This window comes from Oncorhynchus kisutch, linkage group LG22, assembly GCF_002021735.2.
Source record: "Oncorhynchus kisutch isolate 150728-3 linkage group LG22, Okis_V2, whole genome shotgun sequence".
Classification (NCBI taxonomy): domain Eukaryota; kingdom Metazoa; phylum Chordata; class Actinopteri; order Salmoniformes; family Salmonidae; genus Oncorhynchus; species Oncorhynchus kisutch.
This window is the reverse complement of record NC_034195.2, coordinates 1,689,008-1,715,059: the sequence shown is the minus strand read 5'-3', so window position 1 is coordinate 1,715,059 and position 26,052 is coordinate 1,689,008. Positions and strand designations below refer to the sequence as shown.

The 26,052-nt window shown below is 43.3% G+C and overlaps 1 protein-coding gene across 1 annotated transcript in view; it reads left to right on the top strand.

Moving 5' to 3' along the window:
- The window catches only part of LOC109867510 (calcium-dependent secretion activator 2), a 185,979-nt gene that overhangs the window by 21,914 nt on the left and 138,013 nt on the right, over positions 1-26,052 (top strand). The window contains exon 4 of the mRNA XM_031801768.1: positions 204-325. Within this exon, the coding sequence (XP_031657628.1) occupies positions 204-325 (122 nt within the window). The remainder of the gene's footprint in view (positions 1-203; positions 326-26,052) is intronic.

Sequence of the window (26,052 nt, the reverse complement as noted above, 5' to 3'; positions counted from 1 at the left end):
TGTGTGTGTGTGTGTGTGTGTGTGTGTGTGTGTGTGTGTGTGTGTGTGTTCCTACATGCTTGTGAATGTCCCCTCTGTGGCTGCAGGTTGGCATTCTGTGATAGTGCCTCGACTGGACTTACACGACCCAGTGACTCCACGTCTAATGCTTCCCTTTCTATCTGCATAAGCTGACCATGTCCTCTCTTTGTTGCTGTTTGCAGATAGTGATAGTGGAGGTGCAGGGCCTCAGGTCGGTGGCTCCTAACAGGATTGTGTACTGCACCATGGAGGTGGAGGGAGGAGAGAAACTGCAGACAGACCAGGCAGAAGCCTCCAGACCACAGTAAGTCAACAACAAGGTTGCATGTTCAATCGCTGCAGCAGCCACATCATTTATTGACTGTGTTCACTGTCGTTCACTCCAGATAAGAGTGTCTGTTTAATAATTACTGTTCAGGCGGTCTTGAAAAAACCTTCCAAGTTACCTTTTCAGGAACCGAGTAATACGTTGTTTTTATTTATTGCCATATATTAATGGAAGTTCACAAGGCATTTTGAATGACTTATTTTAGTCCTAGAGTCATGAAACTTCACAGAATCAATCAATCAATCAAAAAAATGTATTTCTAAAGCCCTTTTTACATCAGCTGATGTCACATAGTGCTATACAGGAACACAGCCTAAAACCCCAAACCACAAGCAATGCAGATGTAGAAGCACGGTGGCTAGGAAAAACTCCCTAGAAAGGCAGGGTCCTAGGAAGAAACCTATAGAGGAACCAAGCTATGAGGGGTGGCCAGTCCTCTTCTGGCTGTGCCGGGTGGAGATTATAACAGTACATGGCCAAGATGTTCAAATGTTCATAGATGACCAGCAGTGTCAAATAATAATAATAATAATCACAGTGGTTGTAGAGGGTGGGTCAGCACCTCATGAGGTAATGTCATTTGGCTTTTCAGAGCCGATCATTCAGAGTTAGAGACAGCAGGTGCGGTAGAGAGAGAGAGAGAGTCGAAATCAGGAGGTCCGGGACAAGGTAGCACGTCCGGTGAAAAGGTCAGGGTTCCATAGCCGCAGGCAGAACAGTTGAAACTGGAGCAGCAGCACGACCAGGTGGACTGGGGACAGCAGGGAGTCATATGGCCAGGTAGTCCTGAGGCATGGTCCCAGGGCTCAGGTCCTCCGGGAGGGAGAGGGAGAGAGAGCGAATTAGAGGAAGCATACTTAAATTCACACAGGACACCGGATAAGATAGGATAAATACTCGAGATATAACAGACTGACCCTAACACCCCGACACATAGACTATTGCACCATAAATACTGGAGACTGAGATAGGAGTGGTTGGAAGACACTGTGGCCCCGTCCTGACGACCGGACAGTGCCAACCAGGCAGGATAAAATCCCACCCACTCTGCCAAAGCACAGCCCCCGCACCACTAGAGAGACATCTTCAATCACCAACTTACTACCCTAGGACAAGGCCCAGTATAGCCCATGAAGATCTCCACCACGGCACGAACCCGAGGGGGGCGCCAAACCTGGACAGGAAGATCACGTCAGTGACTCAACCCACTCAACCCACCCACTGACGCACCCCTCCTAGGGACGGGATGGAAGAGCACCAGTAAGCCAGTGACTCAGCCCCCGTATTAGGGTTAGAGGCAGAGAATCCCGGTGGAGAGAGGGGAATCGGCCAGGCAGAAACAGCAAGGGTGGTTTATCACTCCAGTGCCTTTCCATTCACCTGCACACCCTTGGGACAGACTACACTCAATCATAGGACCTACTGAAGAGATTAGTCTTCAATAAAGACTTAAAAGTTCGAGACTGAGTCTGCGTCTCTCACATGGATAAACAGACCATTCCATAAAAATGGAGCTCCATAGGAGAAAGCCCTGCCACCAGCTGTTTGCTTAGAAATTCTAGGGACAATAAGGAGGCCTGAGTCTTGTGACCGTAGCGTGCGTGTAGGTATGTACGGCAGGACCAAATCGGAGAGATCGGAAGGAGCAAGCCCATGTAATGCTTTGTAGGTTAGCAGTAAAACCTTGAAATCAGCCCTAGCCTTAACCGGAAGCCAGTGTAGAGAGGCTAGCAAATATTTTGACCATAAGTATGTGGACACCTGCTCGTCGAACATCTCATTCCAAAATCATGGATATTAATATGGAGTTGTTCCCCCATTTGCATCTATAACAGCCTCCATTCTTATGGGAAGGCTTTTCACTAGATGTTGGAACATTGCTGTGGGGACTTGCTTCCATTCAGCCACAAGAGCATTAGTGAGGTAGGGCACTGATGTTGTGATTAGGCCTGGCTCGCAGTCTGCGTTCCAATTCATCCCAAAGGTGTTTGATGGGGTTGAGGTCAGGGCTCTGTGCAGGCCAGTCAAGTTCTTTCGATCTCAACAAACCATTTCTGTATGTACCTCACTTTGTGCACAGTGGCATTGTCATGCTGAAACAGGAAAGGGCCTTCCCCAAACTGTTGCCACAAAGTTGGAAGCACAGAGAATGCATTTCCATTGCTCCAGAGTCCAATGGCGGCATGCTTTTCACCACTCCAGCCGACGCTTTGCATTGTACATGGTGATCTTAGGCTTGTGTACGGCTGCTCGGCCATGGAAACGCATTTCATGAAGGTCCCGACGAACAGTTTTTGGGCTGACTTTGAATCTAGAGGAAGTTTGGAACTCGCTAGTGAGTGTTGCAACCTAGGACAAACCATTTTTATGCACTACGTGCTTCAGCACTCGGTGGTCCCGTTCTGTGACCTTGTGTGGCCTACCACTTCGCAACTGAACCGTTGATTCTCCTAGACGTTTCCACTTCACAATAACAGCACTTACAGTTGACCGGGGCAGCTCTAGCAGGGCAGAAATGTGACAAACTGACTTGTTGGAAAGGTCATATGACGGTGCCACTTTGAAAGTCACTGAGCTCTTCAGTAAGGCCATTCTACTACCAATGTTTGTCTATGGAAATTGCATACAGTGGTTCCTCCTTTAACTTCTTGCGTCGAGCAATCCCGTATCCGGGAGCGTAATCATAGCCTCAAGCTCATTACCATAACGCAACGTTAACTATTCATGAAAATCGCAAATGAAATGAAAGAAATATATTCACTCAGAAGCTTAGCCTTTTGTTAACAACACTGTCATCTCAGATTTTCAAAATATGCTTTTAAACCATAGCTACACAAGCATTTGTGTAAGAGTATTGATAGCTAGCATAGCATTAAGCCTAGCATTCAGCAGGCAACATTTTCACAAAAACAAGAAAAGCATTCAAATAAAATAATTTACCTTTGAAGAACTTTGGATGTTTTCAATAAGGAGACTCTGTTAGATAGCAAATGTTCATTTTTTCCAAAAAGATTATTTGTGTAGAAGAAATCGCTCCGTTTTTTTTATCACGTTTGGCTAAGAAATAACCCTGAAAATTCAGTCATTACAACGCCAAACTTTTTTCCAAATTAACTCCATAATATCGACAGAAACATGGCAAACGTTGTTTAGAATATATCCTCGAGGTGTTTTTCACATATCTATTCGATGATAAATCATTCGTGGCAGTTGGGTTTCTCCTCGGAAGCAATTGGAAAAATAAACGCAGCTGGAGATTAAGAAATAATTGTGACGGAGGACACCAAGCGAGCACCTGGTAGATGTAGTGTAAAATGGTCGATCTTCCAATGATATGCCTACAAATACGTCACAATGCTGCAGACACCTTAGGGAAATGACAGAAAGTGTAAGCTCATTCCTGGCCCATTCACAGCCATATAAGGAGACATTGGAACACAGGGCCTTCAAAATCTGGGGCACTTCCTGTTTGAAATTTCATCTTGGTTTCGCCTGTAGCAACAGTTCTGTGGCACTCACAGACAATATCTTTGCAGTTTTGGGAACGTCAGAGTGTTTACTTTCCAAAGCTGTCAATTATATGCATAGTCGAGCATCTTTTCGTGAAAAAATATCTTGTTTAAAACGGGAAAGTTTTTTTATCCAAAAATTAAAAGAGCGCCCCCTATATCCAAGAAGTTAAAAGTTGCGAGCTTACACCGCGGAACTTAGAGGTACCCAGTGTCACGGCTTCATTGTTCCAGACCACCAGAAGGGGGAGTTAGAGCACTCATTATGCATTTTGGTCCCAAGGTTTTTATATGACCAATCATATCGATTGGTTCCAATGACGAATTTGATGCGGAGCCTGGCTTTCTTCAGCAAAGATGGCTGACAAAACATTACTGGGAGGCAAATGTAAGTAGCTATAAAGTCATAACGAGTCAAGCAAAAAATGTACAATTGAGAGGAATATGTTACTTAATGTATAGACAAACGATTGTGCATATTTTAGTCATAAAGTAAATTTACGAAAATCGCTATTTTGAAAGTTTTTTTCTGTCATATCCAATATCAATCTCCATTCTGTGAATGATGCTGTGTCTGCATGTATGTATTACAAATATACACTTCAACCGTGTTTACCACTCCTGCCCCTGGGACTCCAATACACATTGTGACTATGCAATAGACTAGAAACAAGATTTTGTAATTCATATATACAAGAAGAGAGCGAGGAATGAGATGGGAGTAACATTCCAGGCTATTTGCTCTGAGACCGGCATAATAATGTAATGAAACAAGCAGGAGAAGGTTTCAAACCCTCAACATTCTAGCCCGAAGTTCAGCACGCTATCGACTGTGCCCAAATGTATTAATTGGGGTTGTGGCTAAAAACACTACCTATTGGAATCTTTAACATGTGGAAAGGGGGGAAATTATTATTATTCGTTTTTCACAAGCGTCGCAGGATAGGCTATTAGATGAACAATAGACTATTCCACCTTTACTAAAGAATTGTCTAATAGCCGAGCTAGGTGTGACCCCACCACCCCTCCCCAACTTGCAACAAATAATTTGTCTATCTTTCCACATCTACCTACACACGGTTAATGTTCTGAAATATATATTTATATACAGTTGAAATCGGAAGTTTACATACACTTAGGTTGGCGTCATTAAAACTCGTTTTACAACCACTCCACAAATTTCTTGTTAACAAACTATAGTTTTGGCAAGTCGGTTAGGAAATCTACTTTGTGCATGACTCAAGTCATTTTTCCAACAATTGTTTACAGACAGATTATTTCACTTATAATTCACTGTATCACAATTCCAGTGGGTCAAAAATGTACATACACTAAGTTGACATTACCTTTAAACAGCTTGGAAAATTCCAGAAAATGATGGCATGGCTTTAGAAGCTTCTGATGGGCTAATTGACATCATTTGAGTCAATTGGAGGTGTACCTGTGGATGTATTTCAAGGCTTACCTTCAAACTCAGTGCCTCTTTGCTTGACATCATGGGAAAATCCCCCCAAAAAATGTAGACCTCCACAAGAGGTCTGGTTCATCCTTGGGAGCAATTTCCAAACGTCTGAAGGTAGCATGTTCATCTGTACAAACAATAGTACACAAGAATAAACACCATGGGACCACACAACCGTCATACCGCTCAGGAAGGAAATGCGTTCTGTCTCCTAAAGATGAATGTACTTTGGTGCGAAAAGTGCAAATCAATCCCAGAACAACAGCAAAGGACCTTGTAAAGATGCTGGAGGAAACGGGTACAAAAGTATCTATATCCACAGTAAAACGAGTCCTATATCGACATAACCTGAAAGGCCGCTCAGCAAGGAAGAAGCAACTATAATATATAACTGTTTGTTCATAATGACCATCGTTTTGTTTGGAGGAAAAAGGGGGAGGCTTGCAAGCCAAAGAACACCATCCCAGCCGTGAAGCACGGGGGTGGCAGCATCATGTTGTGGGGCTGCTTTCCTGCTGGAGGGACTGGTGCACTTCACAAAATAGATGGCATCATGAGGGTGGAAAATTATGTGGATATATTGAAGCAACATCTCAAGACATCAGTCAGGAAGTTAAAGCTTGGTCACAAATAGGTCTTCCAAATGGACAATGACCCCAAGCATACTTCCAAAGTTGTGGCAAAATGGCTTAAGGACAACAAAGTCAAGGTACTGGAGTGGCCATCACAAAGCCCTGACCTCAATCCTGTAGAAAATGTGTGGGCAGATCTGAAAAAGCATGTGCAAGCAAGGAGGCCTACAAACCTGACTCAGTTACACCAGCTCTGTCCGGAGGAATGGGCCAAAATGCACCCAACTTATTGTGGGAAGGTTGTGGAAGGCTACGTGGAATGTTTGACCCAAGTTAAATCATTTTTAGGCAATAGTACCAAATACTAATTGAGTGTATGTAAACTTCTGACCCACTGGGAATGTGATGAAAGAAATCAAAGCTGAAATAAATAATTCTCTCTAATATTATTCTGACATTTCACATTCTTAAAATAAAGTGGTGATCCTAACTGACCGAAGACAGGGTATTTTTACTCTGATTAAATGTCAGGGATTGTGAAAAACGGAGTTTAAATGTATTTGGCTAAGGTGTATGTAAACTTCTGACTTCAACTGTGTATATTCGAATTCTGGCTGTATCACATCCGACCGTGATTGGGAGTGCCATAGGGCGGCGCACAATTGGCCCAGTGGGTTTGGCCGGGGTAGAACTTAATTGGCCGGGGTAGGGTGCTGGTAGGCTGGTGCTGAAAATATAGCTAGCTTGTTATGCTAGTGTTGCACACCAACAAATGGAGAAAACCTACACCGGTCGAGCAATTCATTTCAACAATAATCATCATTTTAATTTGACTTTACAAACAACAAGAGGGCTTAATTGGAGTCTATGTCTTCAGAGCCTAGGCCTATATAAATAACGTATGTGGCTGAGGTAGGCTATGAGGCTTTTTAGGCCTACTTACAATTGCAACTGGTCAAAAATGTAGCATCCTACATAAAACCATAATTGAAAGACAAAAAGTCTGCATGTTCGATTTAAACAATGGAACTAATAATTAAAAGCGCACATTTGTAAATTCCAAACTCTAAAAGTAATTGGAATGGGAGATATAAAGGATGTAAACAATGTGTAAACAAGATGCTGTGTTTTTATTTACAGTAATGATGGACTACTGGAGGCATTTTGAAAGCAGGTTTTCAAACACTTGTTTTTCACAACTGCAGCAGGTATAGCCCATCATGCAAATGTTTCCTATTTGCAGGACAATAGACTTTTTATAACCCGGCTACTGTTGTGAAAATCCCCCAACTTGCTATGTATGATGCTTAAGTACTCTAAAGTGTTACATTTCTAACTCAAAACATCAGTACATTATTTATTCAGTACTTTATTATTTTGTTAATCAAATAAAATAACGAGAAAAAATACATTCAAATGCAGATGTTTATATAAACTAAATTTTAGTCGCACTTCCACCCAAATCCACGACCCCACTGGCCTTAACCAGTTCATCTTTGCTTGTCGGCTTGGCAGAGTTACAGATGAATGTTTTCAGTTGATGCCAAACAAGTTTGATCAGGTTTAAATCAGGAGACCTACATGTAGAGATTAATATTTTTTTTTACATATACTGTAGGCCTACCGAAGGTGTTGTAGGTCTTTTATTTATTATACATTTACATATACTGTAGGACTACCGAAGGTGTTGTAGGTCTTTTATTTATTATACATTTACATATACTGTAGGCCTACCGAAGGTGTTGTAGGTCTTTTATTTATTATACATTTACATATACTGTAGGACTACCGAAGGTGTTGTAGGTCTTTTATTTATTATACATTTACATATACTGTAGGACTACCGAAGGTGTTGTAGGTCTTTTATTTATTATACATTTACATATACTGTAGGCCTACCGAAGGTGTTGTAGGTCTTTTATTTATTATACATTTACATATACTGTAGGCCTAACGAAGGTGTTGTAGGTCTTTTATTTATTATACATTTACATATACTGTAGGCCTACCGAAGGTGTTGTAGGTCTTTTATTTATTATACATTTACATATACTGTAGGACTACCGAAGGTGTTATTTTAGGTCTTTTATTTATTATACATTTACATATACTGTAGGCCTACCGAAGGTGTTGTAGGTCTTTTATTTATTATACATTTACATATACTGTAGGCCTACCGAAGGTGTTGTAGGTCTTTTATTTATTTATTTTACTACATAAAGGTCTACTTACTTTTAGATTTTCCGATTTTTCCGTTCCTCCTGAAAGCCTTAATCTGCTCACTTAAATGAATAGAGATCCTGGTCATGGTGCTACAATATAATCAAAGTGAGGAAAATCGTCGATATTACTGTATACTTATAGCCTATTGTAACCTTAGTCACGCCTTTCCTCACCCAAAACTCCACCCTTAACACAGTTACCATTCAAAAACGAGCTGTTAATACAAAATAAAAAATGTATAAAAAGAGTTATGGGTCTATAACGAATTACTCGTTCAAATATGCCATGATTTTTCTTGAGATATGTGTTGACTGAATATAAGCAACTGATGTCTGCTTTTTTTTGCCTTTTTCTCACTCACTCTAGGTTAAATGAAAACTAAATCTCCAAAATATTGTTGCTTTTTTAAACAAAGTGATTATTATTAATTAATTAATAATTATATTAAAGCCCCTTAGGATCTGTGATAATGTGATAATATCTCATGGAAAATGAGTCCAATCCTCTAAATGTAATTATTGGCGGAGAGTCTCGTCATTGAACAAAAAAAAATATCGATATACTGTAGGCCTACCATAGGCGAATTGAGTCTCACTAGTGTTGAGTAACGTCTGATGAAAGCAAACAATTTAGAATCCTCCAATCCTGTAGCCTATTCCCGACATCACATTGTACTGGCTTTATTTACAAATTAGTGAGAATGTCTCAACCCATGTTCAAGAATGGCCTTTTTCTCACTCAAACTCTAAATGCCCCTTAGATATTAATTTAGTCCTCCAATCCTCTAAATGTAATTATTGGAGGAGAGTCAACATCATTGAAAAAATATATTTTCCGATGTACTGTAGGCCTACCATAAGCGAAATGAGTCTCACTAGTGTTGAGTAATGTCTAATGTCTAATTATGTTGTAGACATCACAACTATGTTGTGAAGACATCACAACTATGTTGTGAAGACATCACAACTATGAAATAACACATATGGAATCACATTGTACAGCGCCATATTTTCAGGTCCATTCTAACAGAAACGCAGAGGGTATTTCATTTTTCATGGAATAGTATTAATCACCATAATATGAATCTAATCAAGCAAGTACCAGTCAAAAGTTTGGACACACCTACTCATTCCAGGATCTTTCTTTATTTTGACGATTTTCTACATATTTACGACAGTATTTTTTGTAGACACAGTAGCCTAATAAAGAAATCAACACATTTCGTTAATAAAATAATGATAAAAAATACTCTTTCAAGATGCAGATGTTGATTTAGTTATGGATCCATAACGAATTACTATCGGAATAAATATCACTGATTTACCGAAATATTGTAACAAAGTTGTCTAATAAAGGCAAACTATTTAGAATCCTCCGATCCTGTAGCCTACTCCCGACGTCGTGTTGTACAGCGCCATAGAAACCGTGAGGGCTTCCTTTTTCCTTTTTCTCTGAATAGAAACACCACAGTATTAATCAAATGAATTAAGCCAAATTTCTTAAAAGCAATCCAATATACTATGTTATTACAAAAAAGGTTTTAAATTCTCTGGTAATGCCAATACAGAATACTATCAAATGCTTCTCATAGACGCCCTCTGGTGGTCAAACTATCAATAACTTGCAGTAACAGAAGAAATGGCTGAGAATTAAACGACGTGCCACAGAATGCCGAGTCAGCACGCAAGGCGTGCCGCAGTATGACGCAACTTTTAAAGGAGGAACCACTGTAGCTGCGTGCTTGATTTTATACACCTGTCAGCAACGGGTGTGGCTGAAATAGCTGAAATCCACCAATTTGAATGGGTGTCCACATACTAGTTTTGTATATATAATGTAGATGTGTGTGGACATTTCAGATGCAGCTTTTTTTCGACTTTAACCTGAGTGTTTACAGCAGAGAGAGCATTGCCTGTTTAGGTCTAATTGGATTATCCCTGAATGTACCAACGCGTACACATGGCAGCCATACCTGATGGTAATATACTGATGATGGTAATACACTCAGACCTTAGCTTTGAAATGCGAACAGTGTGCTGCATTTCTGAGCTAATGAGAGTAAAACACAAGCGCTCCATGTAACCCAGACTCCTAGTTTTAACATCTAAGGCTATAGAGCACCGCTGCTTCCCCAGAGCATTGTTTAATGTTGCGAATGGCACCTAGTGATTTGTTATGTAATGCAAGGGAGGTTGGATGGTAGTGAGCACCCTTGATAGCTCTGCAGTCTTCTCCCATCTGAATCATCATGACACAGCGCCAACAACAGATCTGGATCCACAGAGTAAAGCCTCGCCAACTCTTAACTTCTTTTTCCAGTGGTGAGTTTTCCTCTGCTTTCCACTTCACTTGTTTTTCAGCATAGGTGAATAGACAGCACATCACAGAGAACTGAAGTTTGTGTTTGGAGGCGTAACCTTGAGCTACCATGCCATGCAGGTTCAGTGTTAGGTCAAGGAGTTCCCCTGTCTGAGCTCACGACATCATTTCCACTTCCTTTGTTAGCGTTGCTGAAATACTGACTGGCCTCTTATTCATCTCGCAAGAGCTCTGGGCCTGTCCAATCTAGACATGTGTCTCATAGTAGCCTATGTAACTTGTGATAATGAAGTTTTGGAGTGAATTCTTTAACTCTTGCTCAAAGTTTTCCCCCACCTGATTGAAATGGAAATTAATGAAGATAAAGTCCAGGCTCTGGCCTTTTTTTATTATTATTTTTATTTCTCCTTTATTTAACCAGGTAGGCTAGTTGAGAACACCTTTATTTAACCAGGTAGGCTAGTTGAGAACACCTTTATTTAACCAGGTAGGCTAGTTGAGAACACCTTTATTTAACCAGGTAGGCTAGTTGAGAACACCTTTATTTAACCAGGTAGGCTAGTTGAGAACACCTTTATTTAACCAGGTAGGCTAGTTGAGAACACCTTTATTTAACCAGGTAGGCTAGTTGAGAACACCTTTATTTAACCAGGTAGGCTAGTTGAGAACACCTTTATTTAACCAGGTAGGCTAGTTGAGAACACCTTTATTTAACCAGGTAGGCTAGTTGAGAACACCTTTATTTAACCAGGTAGGCTAGTTGAGAACACCTTTATTTAACCAGGTAGGCTAGTTGAGAACACCTTTATTTAACCAGGTAGGCTAGTTGAGAACACCTTTATTTAACCAGGTAGGCTAGTTGAGAACACCTTTATTTAACCAGGTAGGCTAGTTGAGAACACCTTTATTTAACCAGGTAGGCTAGTTGAGAACACCTTTATTTAACCAGGTAGGCTAGTTGAGAACACCTTTATTTAACCAGGTAGGCTAGTTGAGAACACCTTTATTTAACCAGGTAGGCTAGTTGAGAACACCTTTATTTAACCAGGTGGGCTAGTTGAGAACACCTTTATTTAACCAGGTAGGCTAGTTGAGAACACCTTTATTTAAACCAGGTAGGCTAGTTGAGAACACCTTTATTTAACCAGGTAGGCTAGTTGAGAACACCTTTATTTAACCAGGTAGGCTAGTTGAGAACACCTTTATTTAACCAGGTAGGCTAGTTGAGAACACCTTTATTTAACCAGGTAGGCTAGTTGAGAACAAGTTCTCATTGACAACTGTGACCTGGCCAAGATAAAACAGTGCGACACAAACAACAACACAGTGTTACACATGGAATAAACAAGCATACAGTTAATAACACAATAGGGAGAAAAAAATCTATATACAGTGTGTTCAAATGGCGTGAGGAGGTAAGGCAATAAATAGTAGTGGAGTAATTACAATTTAGAAAATAACACTGGAGTGATAGATGAGCAGATGATGAAATACTGGTGTTCAAATTAGCAGAAAAGTAAATGAAAACAATATGGGGATGAGGTAGGTAGATTGGGATGGGCTATGTACAGCTTCAGCGATCGGTTAGCTGCTCAGGTAGCTAATGTTTAAGTTAGTTAGGCCTAAAAGCATGGTATCAAGTGAAGTCCTGCTGCTGTGCCCTTTAAATATGTTGTCTGGGGGAACACGATTTAAATTATTTTCCGTTCCACCTCATTTAGCTGAAGAGTTATCATCTTGTCCTCCAAAGCTTAAATTGAAAATATGTTTGTCTCTTGAGACTTCTGGACACAATTTTCATATCATCCATCCACATAGCAGAGAGATTCAGTAATAGCCTCTGTTGTGTGACTTTGCACTGCATTATCCCTCCTATCACATCATGAAGTGGCTATTGTCTCACAGCCTCCAGCTAAATTAAAATGTCTGATGATTAGGTACAGTAACAGTGAGTCCTTGCTTGTTGCCGTGCCTCTGGCCATTGATTTTAGCATGGTTATTAGACTGGCGGTGGCGGCAGGAGTCTGGTAATGCGGTAATAAGACTACCTTTTCAGACTCTCAGTGGTGGAGAATTTCCCAGAGCTCAGACTGTGTGCCCTCCATTTCATGCCACTACAATATACCATCCTCTTCATTAGCCCTGAAACCAGAAGAACATGGCGTTTAAGCCACTATCTGGAATATCCTGCTGTTCACTTTAATGATAACTTCAATCAACCACATACCCTTTGATTCTTGAGTAGCATAACTTATAAATGCCCCTTGGCCTTACTACAACTGTCCTACCACATCATAACTCCATTGTTTGTATTCTCTCATCATCTCATGGACGGCCAGTGTTTTTTTTGTTGTATGATTTTAATGACCTATCTTGTTTCAAATCAAACTTTGTTACATGTGCCGAATAGAACCGAATACAGGTGTAGACGACCTTACCGTGAAATGCTTACTTACAAGCCCTTAACTTCACAAGGGTAGGGGGCAGCATTCTGAATTTTGGATGAAAAGCGTGCCCAAATGAAACTGCCTGCTACTCAGGCCGAGAAGCTAGGATATGCATATGCATATAATTAGTAGATTTGGATAGAAAACACTCTGAAGGTTCTAAAACTGTTTGAATGATGTCTGTGAGCATAACAGAACTCATATGGCAGGTGAAAACCTGAGAAAAAAATTCCAACCAGGAAGTGGGAAATCTGAGGTTTGTAGTTTTTCAAGTCATTGCCTATCGAATACACAGTGTCTATGGTGTCATATTGCACTTCCTAAGGCTTCCACTAGATGTCAACAGTCTTTAGAACCTTGTTTGAGGCTTCTACTGTGAAGGAGGGGGGAATGAGAGCTGATTGAGTCAGGGGTCTGCCAGAGTGGCATGAGCTGATCACGTGAGAGTGACCTGCGTTCCATTGCATTTCTGAAGACAAAGGAATTCTCCGGTTGGAACATTATTAAAGATTTATGTTAAAAACATCCTAAAGATTGATTCTATACATCGTTTGACATGTTTCTACGGACTGTAACTGAACTTTTTGACTTTTCGTCTGGACCTAGTGATAAGGCCTCATGAATTTGGATTACTGGGCTAAACACGCAAACGAAAAGGAAGTATTTGGACATAAATGATGGACTTTATCAAACAAAAATTTATTGTGGAACTGGGATTCCTGGGAGTGCATTCTGATGAAGATCATCAAAGGTAAGTGAATATTTAGAATGCTATTTCTGACTACTGTTGACTCTCTCATGGCGGGTATCTGTATGGCTTGTTTTTGTGTCTGAGCGCTGTACTCAGGTTATTGCATGGTGTGCTTTTTCCGTAAAGTTCTTTTTAAATCTGACACAGCGGTTGCATTAAGGAGAAGTGGATCTAAAATTCCATACATAACAGTTGTATCTTTTAGCAATGTTTATTATGAGTATTTCTGTAAATTGATGTGGCTCTCTGCAAAATCACTGGATGTTTTGGAACTACTGAACATAACGCACCAATGTAAACTGAGATTTTTTGGATATAAATATGAACTTTATCGAACAAAACATTCATGTTTTGTGTAATATGAAGTCCTATGAGTGTCATCTGATGAAGATCATCAAAGGTTAGGTTAATTTTATCTCCATTTCTGCTTTTTGTGACTCCTCTCTTTGGCTGGAAAAATGGCTGTGTTTTTCTGTGACTAGGTGCTGACCTAACATAATCGTTTGGTGTGCTTTCGTCGTAAAGCCTTTTTGAAATCGGACACTGTGGCTGCATTTACAACAAATGTATCTTTAAAATGGTGTAAAATACTTGTATGTTTGAGGAATTTTAATTATGGGATTTCTGTTGTTTTGAATGTGGCGTCCTGCAATTTCACTGGCTGTTGTCGAGGTGGGATGCTACCGTCCCACTGGTGCCAGAGAGGTTAACCAACAGTGCAGTTCAAGAAGAGTTAAGAAAATATTTAAATATCTGCCTTTTGGTCCTAGACTTGCCTCTCCGGTACCGCTTGCCGTGTGAAGGTAGAGAAAACAGTCTATGACTTGGGTGACTGGAGTCTCTGACAATGTTATAGGCTTTCCTCTGACACCGCCTATTATATAGGTCTTGGATGGCAGGAAGCTTGGGCCCCAGTGATGTACTGGGTTGTACGCACTACCCTCTATAGCACCTTACGGTCAAATGCTGAGCAGTTGCCATACCAGGCGGTGATGCAGCCAGTCATGATGCTCTCGATGGTGCAGCTGTACTTTTTGAGCATCTGGGGACCCATGCCAAATCTTTTCAGTCTCCTGAGGGGGAAAATGTTTTGTCGTGCCCTCTTCACAACTGTCTTGGTGTGTTTGGACCATGATAGTTGGTGATGTGGACACCAAGGAACTTAACTCTCGACCCGCTCCACTACAGCCCTGTCGATGTTAATAGAGGCCTGTTCGGCCCGCCTTTTCCTGTACTCCACGATCATCTTCTTTGTCTTGCTGACATTGAGGGAGAGGTTGTTGTCCTTGTATCACAATGCCAGTTCTCTAATCTCCTCCCTATAGACTGTCTCATTGTTGTCGGTGATCAGACCTACCACTGTTGTGTCATCAGCTTACTTAATGATGGTTTTGGAGTCGTGTTTGGCCACACAGTCGTGGGTGAACAGGGAGTACAGGAGGGGAATAAGTACACACCAGATACTGACTGCTACTTTTGATTTTGACCCCCTCTTTGTTTAGGGACACATTATTCAATTTCTGTTAGTCACATGTCTGTGGAACTTGTTCAGTTTATGTCTCCGTTGTTGAATATTGTTACGTTCATACAAATATTTACACATAAACGCAGTTGACAGTGAGAGGACATTTCTTTTTTTGCTGAGTTTAAGTATTACAGACTCGGTCAGGGAGAGGCTGAAAATGTCAGTGAAAACACTTGCCAGTTGGTCCGCGCATCCTTTGAGTACACTTCCTGGTAATCCGTCTGGCCCCGCGGCTTTGTGAATGTTGACCTGTTTAAAGGTCTTGCTCACATCTGCTACTGAGTGCTTTATCACAGTCACCCAGAACATCTGGTGCTCTCATGCATGCTTCAGTGTTGCTTGCCATGAAGCGAGCATATAAGGCACTTAGCTCGTCTGGTAGGCTCGCGTCACTGGGGAGCTTACGTCTGGGTTTCCCTTTGTAGTCCGTAATAGTTTTCAAGCCCTGCCACATCCGACGAGCGTCAGAGCCGGTGTAGTAGGATTAAATCTTAATCCTGTATTGACACTTTGCTTGTTTGATGGTTCGTCTGAGGGCATAGCGGGATTTCTTATAAGCGTCTGGATTAGTGTCCCGCTCCTTGAAAGCGGCAGCTCTAGCCTTTAGCTCAATATGGATGTTGCCTTTAATCCATGGCTTCTGGTTGGGATATGTACATACGTTCACTGTGGGGATGACTGTGTTGATGCACTTATTGATGAAGCTGATGACTGAGGTGGTATACTCCTTAATGCCACTGGATGAATCCCGGAACATATTACAGTCCTGTAGCGTAGCATCCTCGTCATCTGACCACTTCCGTATTGAGCGAGTCACAGGTACTTCCTGCTTTAGTTTTTGCTTGTAGGCAGGAATCAGGAGGATGGAATTATGGTCAGATTTTCCAAATGTAGGGCGGGGGAGAGCTTTGTATGCATCTCTGTGTGTGGATTAAAGGTGGTCTTGAGTTTTTTTTCTTCTCTGGTTTCACATGTGACATTCTGGTAAAAATTGGGTACAACTAATATTAGTTTTCTTGTATTAAAGTCCCCAGCCACTAGGAGCGCTGCTTCTGGATGATCATTTTCTTGTTCGCTTTTGACCTTATGGAGTCGGTTGAGTGCGGTCTTCGTGCCAGCATCAGTCTGCAGTGGTAAATAGACGGCTATGAATAATATAGATAGTGTGGTCTACAGCTTATCATAAGGTACTCTACCCTTTATTCTCCTTCCTCCTGTCTGTTTCTTTGTTACTACTATTTTATTTATTTGATGTGAAGCACTACTTTACTTATATTGAAAAGCGCTATACAAATAAAGTTATTCTTATGCATCCATCTATTACACAATCATTGCAGTCTTAATGACTCTGCTCTTGCTGCTGGTGATTCTCAGTATACTTCTGACCCTTCTTTGGACACTGTGAGCTTCAATGCCATACAACACTCCTTCCGTGGCCTCCAACTGCTCTAAAATGCAAGTAAAACTAAATGCATGCTCTTAAACCGATCACTGCCCGCACCCGCCCACATGACTAGCATCACTACTCTGGACGGTTCTGACTTAGAATATGTGGACAACTACAAATACCTAGGTGTCTGGTTAGACTGTAAACTCTCCTTCCAGACTCACATTAAGCATCTCCAATCCAAAATTAAATCTAGAATCGGTTTCCTATTTCGCAAAAAAGCATCCTTTGCTGCCAAACATACCCTCGTAAAACTGACTATCCTACCGATCCTTGACTTCGGCGATGTCATTTACAAATTAGCCTCCAACACTCTACTCAGAAAATTATATGTGGTCTACCACAGTGCCATCCGTTTTGCCACCAAAGTCCCATATACTACCCACCACTGCGACCTGTATGCTCTGGCTGGCTGCCCTCGCTTTATATTCGTTGCCAAACCCACTGGATCCAGGTCATCTATAAGTCTTTGCTAGGTATAGCCCCACCTTATCTCAGCTCACTGGTCACCATAGCAGCAGGTATATTTCACTGGTCATCCCCAAAGCCAATATCTAATTTGGCCGCCTTTCCTTCCAGTTCTCTGCTGCTAATGACTGGAACAAATTGCAAAAATCTCTGAAGCTGGAGTCTTATATATCTCCCTCACTGACTTATAGCATCATCTGTCAGAGCAGTTTACCAATTATTGCATCTGTACATAGCCCATGTGTAAATAGCCCACCCAACTACCTCCTCCCCCTATTGTTTTTTTTGTTGCTCATTTGCAACCCAGTATCTCTACTTGCACATTCATCTTCTGCACATGTATCACTCCAGTGTTAATTGCTAAATTGTAATTATTACCACTATGGCCTATTTGCCTTACCTCCCTAATCTTACTACATTTGCACACACTGTATACATATATATATATTGTATTGTGTTATTGACCGTACTTTTGTTTATCCCATGTGTTGTTTGTGTCGCACTGCTTTGCTTTATCTTGGCCAGGTCGCAGTTGTAAATGAGAATTTGTTCTCAACTAGCCTACCTGGTTAAATAAAGGTGTTCTCAACTAGCCTACCTGGTTAAATAAAGGTGTTCTCAACTAGCCTACCTGGTTAAATAAAGGTGTTCTCAACTAGCCTACCTGGTTAAATAAAGGTGTTCTCAACTAGCCTACCTGGTTAAATAAAGGTGTTCTCAACTAGCCTACCTGGTTAAATAAAGGTGTTCTCAACTAGCCTACCTGGTTAAATAAAGGTGTTCTCAACTAGCCTACCTGGTTAAATAAAGGTGTTCTCAACTAGCCTACCTGGTTAAATAAAGGTGTTCTCAACTAGCCTACCTGGTTAAATAAAGGTGTTCTCACATAGCCTACCTGGTTAAATAAAGGTGTTCTCAACTAGCCTACCTGGTTAAATAAAGGTGTTCTCAACTGGCCTACCTGGTTAAATAAAGGTGTTCTCAACTGGCCTACCTGGTTAAATAAAGGTGTTCTCAACTAGCCTACCTGGTTAAATAAAGGTGTTCTCAACTGGCCTACCTGGTTAAATAAAGGTGTTCTCAACTAGCCTACCTGGTTAAATAAAGGTGTTCTCAACTAGCCTACCTGGTTAAATAAAGGTGTTCTCAACTAGCCTACCTGGTTAAATAAAGGTGTTCTCAACTAGCCTACCTGGTTAAATAAAGGTGTTCTCAACTAGCCTACCTGGTTAAATAAAGGTGTTCTCAACTGGCCTACCTGGTTAAATAAAGGTGTTCTCAACTAGCCTACCTGGTTAAATAAAGGTGTTCTCAACTAGCCTACCTGGTTAAATAAAGGTGTTCTCAACTAGCCTACCTGGTTAAATAAAGGTGTTCTCAACTAGCCTACCTGGTTAAATAAAGGTGTTCTCAACTAGCCTACCTGGTTAAATAAAGGTGTTCTCAACTAGCCTACCTGGTTAAATAAAGGTGTTCTCAACTAGCCTACCTGGTTAAATAAAGGTGTTCTCAACTAGCCTACCTGGTTAAATAAAGGTGTTCTCAACTAGCCTACCTGGTTAAATAAAGGTGTTCTCAACCAGCCTACCTGGTTAAATAAAGGTGTTCTCAACTAGCCTACCTGGTTAAATAAAGGTGTTCTCAACTAGCCTACCTGGTTAAATAAAGGTGTTCTCAACTAGCCTACCTGGTTAAATAAATAAAACATTGTCTGTTATTTTTCCTTACTATTGGAGGCTCCTTTCAATTTGAAGTCATTATACGCCTTTGTGTAGGCTGTCTGCAAGACCAATGATTGTCATCGTCTTGCATCTTAGTTGAATTAGAGGGTAGTTACTTGACTGAATGAATCAGTGCATTTCTAAGTATTTTATGCATAGACAGACAATATTTGTCCTTCAGCAGAGATGGGAAAGACCTTCCTTCCCACACAATTAAGTAAAATGTTTTGCTTCAGCCAGGTAGGTATTTGCTGCTGTTCTATACCTTGTCAGATAATGTATCTTAAGACAGAAAACACCTTTTTGGAAAATACACCACACATACACCACACAAACACCACACACCAACTTCCCGGCCCTCCACATGACATCCTTAACGGTTGACTTTCCTAAGAGAGGCAAACAAAGACAGATCAGTGTCGGGTAAAGTCTGCTCAGGGTTATCTCCAGTGTCAAAGACAGATCAGTGTCGGGTAAAGTCTGCTCAGGGTTATCTCCAGTGTCAAAGACAGATCAGTGTCGGGTAAAGTCTGCTCAGGGTTATCTCCAGTGTCAAAGACAGATCAGTGTCGGGTAAAGTCTGCTCAGGGTTATCTCCAGTGTCAAAGACAGATCAGTGTCGGGTAAAGTCTGCTCAGGGTTATCTCCAGTGTCCATTTTCTTTGTGTGCCGTGATTTAAAAAAATAACACGAGGCAAACAATAGACACTTCTTGTTTGAACTGATCTTTTCCTTTACCCTCCTCTGTGAGCGAGTTTATATTTCTTTTGTCTCTCGCAATTTAAAGGAACAGACCGGTTTGAATAAAATCCACACGTTGTCTTGGCAACTGGGAAATAATAAATGCACACACACTCGTGACCTGTTGTGCAGGTGTTATCCCACTGGGCACAGACGTCAGTTGAATGCTAGTTTTAATTCAATTCGATTGTAAAACCAACAAACATTTTAACCATCTCATTGGTTTTAGGGTAAAGGTGGATTTAGGTGAAGAAAATACAGACATTCCCGAAATCCCTTTACGTTGTTGACTTTTTGCGAATCCAATCAGTTTTCCACAATGATTCAACATAATCACATACATTTCTTTTGTTGAAATGACAATGAATAAACATAGTTTCCAACAATCAGTTTGTGCCTAGTGGGATAACTGAACCACCCGCCATGCTCATCCTTCACCTTAAACCCAAATCAGAAGCTTCCAGGAGAGTACAGACCTATAGGTCTTCATGGGTCCACCCAAAACTGATTACCCGAGACCCGACCAGGTTGGGTCCGAAATTCTGTAGTTGACCCTCGGATCTGGGTCAGATCTGATTGCCTCGGGGATGTGTAATTATAACTGATTTGCTGGTAAGGACCTATACAGACCTGAACGTGACTGCTGCAGTAGAGAAAGAGAGAAAAATATCTAATTACATTTCACGAGAGTGGTGCGTGTTGCTTGTTGTTGTTAGCCAATTACAAGTCATCAAAGCGGCACTAGCCTCTGGTTCTATGTGTGCAAATTAGGAGAACAATGGAAGATGGAATTCAAATAAGAATTTAATGAGAAGGATAGGCTACCACGACCAAGAGCCAACAGCAACAGGAAGGCTGCTACTGTGACAAATACAATTTGATTTGATTTACTTAATACTCTAAATTGAGTTGTTGTAATTGTGTAGGATGGGGTAAAGAGCAGCCTATTTAGCCGTAAATTAGCTTACCCTGCTAGCTTAACTCAAATCAAATTGTCATGTATTGTCATATTATGTCTTGTTCCTGTTCTTTCTCTTCACTCCGTTTCCCTCTGCTGGTCGTATTAGGTTACCTGCTCTTCCTCTCCTTCTCCCAGCTGTTCCTCATCATCTCTAACTACCTCGTTCACCCTTTTCCCACCTGTTCCCTTTTTTCCCTCTGATTAGGTCTCTATTTCTCTCTCTGTTCCTGCTTCTTTCTTTGTCAGATTCTCGTTTGAGTTTCTCATGCCAGAACCAAACTATCGTCTCGTTTGCTTCACCCTTGTCCCATCCTGTCGGAATCTGCCTGTTCTTCTGATGCTACGTGTGATCAGGTACCTCTGTCCGCTACGACCCGCGCCTACCCAGAGAGACCAGCAGTCTGTCGCCGCAACCCAGCTATTCTCCTCTGCTGCTAAGAAGGGGACTCTTTTGTAAATATCAGAAGGACTTTCTGTTTCATTTGTCGCCCTCTCTGAGGGTTGTCTATTTTGCCATTTTCTACATCTGAAGAGGATCTATGTCTTCCCTGTGTTTTTACATTAAAGGACTCTGTTTTTGTTAAACCGCTTTTGGGTCCTCACTCAAGTGCACAACAGAAGAATCTGACCAAGAATGGACCCAGCGATTTCGGATCCTTTCCACTCAGCCGTCGAGATCCAGGGAGCGATGCTAGGCAGACACGAGCAGGAATTGTCTGTTGCTCGACATGCCGTTGAGACCCTGACCGCCCAAGTCTCCGACCTCACAAGACAGGTTCACCATCTCCGCCTCGATCCACCGGCCACTTCCAGGGCTTCCGAATCTCCGGAGCCCAGAATCAATAACCCGCCGTGTTACTCTGGGGAGGCCACTGAATGCCGCTCGTTCCTCACCCAGTGTGATATTGTGTTTTCTCTCCAGCCCAACACTTACTCCAGGAGCACAGCTCGTATCGCCTACGTCATATCTCTCCTTACTGGACGGGCTCGTGAGTGGGGCACGGCTATCTGGGAGGCGAGGGCTGAGTGTACTAACCAGTATCAGGACTTTAAGGAGGAGATGATACGGGTTTTTGATCGTTCTGTTTTTGGGGAGGAAGCTTCCAGGGTCCTGTCTTCCCTATGTCAAGGTAATCGATCCATAACAGATTACTCTATTGAGTTTCGCACTCTTGCTGCCTCCAGTGACTGGAACGAGCCGGCTTTGCTCGCTCGTTTTCTGGAGGGTCTCCGCGTGGAGGTAAAGGATGAGATTCTCTCCCGGGAGGTTCCCTCCAGCGTGGATTCCTTGATTGAACTCGCTATTCGCATAGAGCGACTGGTTGATCTTCGTCACCGAGCTCGGGGAAAGGAGCTCGCGTTCTCCGTTGCCCCCCTCTCCGCATCACTACCATCTTCCTCCGCCGGCTCGGGTGCTGAGCCTATGCAGCTGGGGGGTATCCGCATCTCGACTAAGGAGAGGGAACGGAGAATCACCAACCGCCTCTGTCTCTATTGCGGTTCCGCTGGTCATTTTGTCACTTCATGTCCAGTAAAAGCCAGAGCTCATCAGTAAGAGGAGGGCTACTGGTGAGCGCTACTACTCTGGTCTCTCCTTCAAGATCCTGCACTACCTTGTCGGCCCATCTACGCTGGACCGGTTCGTCAGCTTCCTGCAGCGCCTTGATAGACTCTGGGGCGGAGGGCTGTTTTATGGACGAGACCTGGGCTCGGGAACATGACATTCCTCTCAGACAGTTAAAGGAGCCCACGGCCTTGTTCGCTCTGGATGGGAGTTCTCTCCCCAGGATTCAGCGTGAAACGCTACCTTTAACCCTCACTGTCTCTGGTAATCATAGCGAAACCATTTCTTTTTGAATTTTTCGTTCACCTTTTACACCTGTTGTTTTGGGTCATCCCTGGCTAGTTTGTCATAATCCTTCTATTAATTGGTCTAGTAATTCTATTCTCTCCTGGAACGTCTCTTGTCATGTGAAATGTTTAATGTCTGCTATCCCTCCTGTTTCCTCTGTCTCTTCTTCACAGGAGGTGCCTGGTGATTTGGCGAGGGTGCCGGAGGAATATCACGATCTGCGCACGGTGTTCAGTCGGTCCAGGGCCACCTCTCTTCCTCCGCACCGGTCGTATGATTGTAGTATTGATCTCCTTCGAGGAACCCCCCCCCCCCCCCCCCCCCCCCCCGGGGTAGACTATACTCTCTGTCGGCTCCCGAACGTAAGGCTCTCGAAGATTATTTGTCTGTAGCTCTCGACACCGGTACCATAGTCCCCTCCTCCTCTCCCGCCGGAGCAGGGTTTTTTTTTTGTTAAGAAGAAGGACGGGTCCCTGCGCCCCTGCATAGATTATCGAGGGCTGAATGACATAACAGTTAAGAATCGTTATCCGCTTCCTCTTATGTCTTCAGCCTTCGAGATCCTGCAGGGAGCCAGGTTTTTCACTAAGTTGGACCTTCGTAACGCTTCCCATCTTGTGCGCGTCAGGGAGGGGGACGAGTGGAAAACGGCGTTTAACACTCCGTTAGGGCACTTTGAATACCGGGTTCTTCCTTTCGGCCTCGCAAACGCTCCAGCTGTCTTTCAGGCATTAGTAAATGACGTCCTGAGAGACATGCTGAACATCTTTGTTTTCGTTTACCTTGACGATATCCAGATTTTTTTTTTTCACCGTCACTCCAGATTCATGTTCAGCACGTTCGACGTGTCCTCCAGCGCCTTTTAGAGAATTGTCTTTATGTGAAGGCTGAGAAGTGCACTTTTCATGCCTCCTCCGTCACATTTCTCGGTTCTGTTATTTCCGCTGAAGGCATTAAGATGGATCCCGCTAAGGTCCAAGCTGTCATTGATTGGCCCGTTCCTAAGTCACGCGTCGAGCTGCAGCACTTTCTCGGCTTCGCGAATTTCTATCGTCGTTTCATCCGTAATTTCGGTCAGGTGGCAGCTCCCCTCACAGCCCTTACTTCTGTCAAGACGTGCTTTAAGTGGTCCGAATCCGCCCAGGGAGCTTTTGATCTTCTCAAGAATCGTTTTACATCCGCACCTATCCTTGTTACACCTGACGTCTCTAGACAGTTCGTTGTCGAGGTTGACGCGTCAGAGGTGGGCGTGGGAGCCATTCTTTCTCAGCGCTCCCTCTCTGACGACAAGGTCCACCCTTGCGCGTATTTTTCTCATCGCCTGTCGCCGTCGGAACGTAACTATGATGTGGGAAACCGCGAACTGCTCGCCATCCGCTTAGCCCTAGGCGAATGGCGACAGTGGTTGGAGGGGGCGACCGTTCCTTTTGTCATTTGGACTGACCATAGGAACCTTGAGTACATCCGTTCTGCCAAACGACTTAATGCGCGTCAGGCTCGTTGGGCGCTGTTTTTCGCTCGTTTCAAGTTCATAATTTCTTATCGTCCGGGCTCTAAGAACACCAAGCCTGATGCTTTATCTCGTCTCTTCAGTTCTTCAGTAGTCTCCACCGACCCCGAGGGGATTCTCCCTGAGGGGCGTGTTGTCGGGTTGACTGTCTGGGGAATTGAGAGGCAGGTAAAGCAAGCACTCACTCACACTCCGTCGCCGCGCGCTTGTCCTAGGAACCTTCTTTTCGTTCCCGTTCCTACTCGTCTGGCCGTTCTTCAGTGGGCTCACTCTGCCAAGTTAGCCGGCCACCCCGGCGTTCGGGGTACGCTTGCTTCCATTCGCCAGCGTTTTTGGTGGCCCACTCGGGAGCGTGACACGCGTCGTTTCGTGGCTGCTTGTTCGGTCTGCACGCAGTCTAAGTCCGGTAACTCCCCTCCTGCCGGCCGTCTCAGACCGCTTCCCATTCCCTCTCGACCGTGGTCTCACATCGCCTTAGATTTTATCACCGGACTGCCTTCGTCAGCGGGGAAGACTGTTATTCTTACGGTTGTCGATAGGTTCTCTAAGGCGGCTCATTTTATTCCCCTCGCTAAGCTCCCTTCTGCTAAAGAAACGGCACAAATCATCATCGAGAATGTTTTCAGAATTCATGGCCTTCCGTCAGACGTCGTTTCGGACAGGGGTCCGCAATTCACGTCTCAATTTTGGAGGGAGTTTTGCCGTTTGATTGGAGCTTCCGTCAGTCTCTCTTCCGGCTTTCACCCTCAGTCTAACGGTCAAGCAGAACGGGCCAATCAGACTATTGGTCGCATCTTACGCAGTCTTTCTTTTCGTAACCCTGCGTCTTGGTCAGAACAGCTCCCCTGGGCAGAATACGCCCACAACTCGCTTCCTTCGTCTGCGACCGGTCTATCTCCTTTTCAGAGTAGCCTCGGGTACCAGCCTCCGCTGTTCTCGTCTCAGCTCGCCGAGTCCTGCGTCCCCTCCGCTCAGGCTTTTGTCCAACGTTGTGAGCGCACCTGGAAGAGGGTCAGGTCTGCACTTTGCCGTTATAGGGCGCAGACTGTGAGAGCCGCTAATAAGCGTAGAACTAAGAGTCCTAGATATTGTCGCGGTCAGAGAGTATGGCTCTCCACTCAAAACCTTCCCCTTAAGACAGCTTCTCGCAAGTTGACCCCGCGGTTCATTGGTCCGTTCCGTATTTCTCAGATCATTAATCCTGTCGCAGTGCGACTTCTTCTCCCGCGATATCTTCGTCGCGTCCACCCGGTCTTCCATGTCTCCTGTGTTAAGCCCGTTCTTCGCGCCCCCGCTCGTCTTCCCCCCCCCCCCATCCTTGTCGAGGGCGCACCTATCTACAGGGTCCGTAAGATTTTGGACATGCGTCCTCGGGGCCGTGGTCATCAGTACCTAGTAGATTGGGAGGGGTACGGTCCTGAGGAAAGGAGTTGGGTTCCCTCTCGGGACGTGCTGGACCGTTCGCTGATCGATGATTTCCTCCGTTGCCGCCAGGTTTCCTCCTCGAGTGCGCCAGGAGGCGCTCGGTGAGTGGGGGGGTACTGTCATGTATTGTCATATTATGTCTTGTTCCTGTTCTTTCTCTTCACTCCGTTTCCCTCTGCTGGTCGTATTAGGTTACCTTCTCTTCCTCTCCTTCCCCCAGCTGTTCCTCATCATCTCTAACTACCTCGTTCACCCTTTTCCCACCTGTTCCCTTTTTTCCCTCTGATTAGGTCTCTATTTCTCTCTCTGTTCCTGCTTCTTTCTTTGTCAGATTCTCGTTTGAGTTTCTCATGCCAGAACCAAACTATCGTCTCGTTTGCTTCACCCTTGTCCCATCCTGTCGGAATCTGCCTGTTCTTCTGATGCTACGTGTGATCAGGTACCTCTGTCCGCTACGACCCGCGCCTACCCAGAGAGACCAGCAGTCTGTCGCCGCAACCCAGCTATTCTCCTCTGCTGCTAAGAAGGGGACTCTTTTGTAAATATCAGAAGGACTTTCTGTTTCATTTGTCGCCCTCTCTGAGGGTTGTCTATTTTGCCATTTTCTACATCTGAAGAGGATCTATGTCTTCCCTGTGTTTTTACATTAAAGGACTCTGTTTTTGTTAAACCGCTTTTGGGTCCTCACTCAAGTGCACAACACAAATGTTCAAATCTAGCTTATCTTCTCAGTTTGATGCAGTCAAAACAGGTACTATGTCATCAGATTG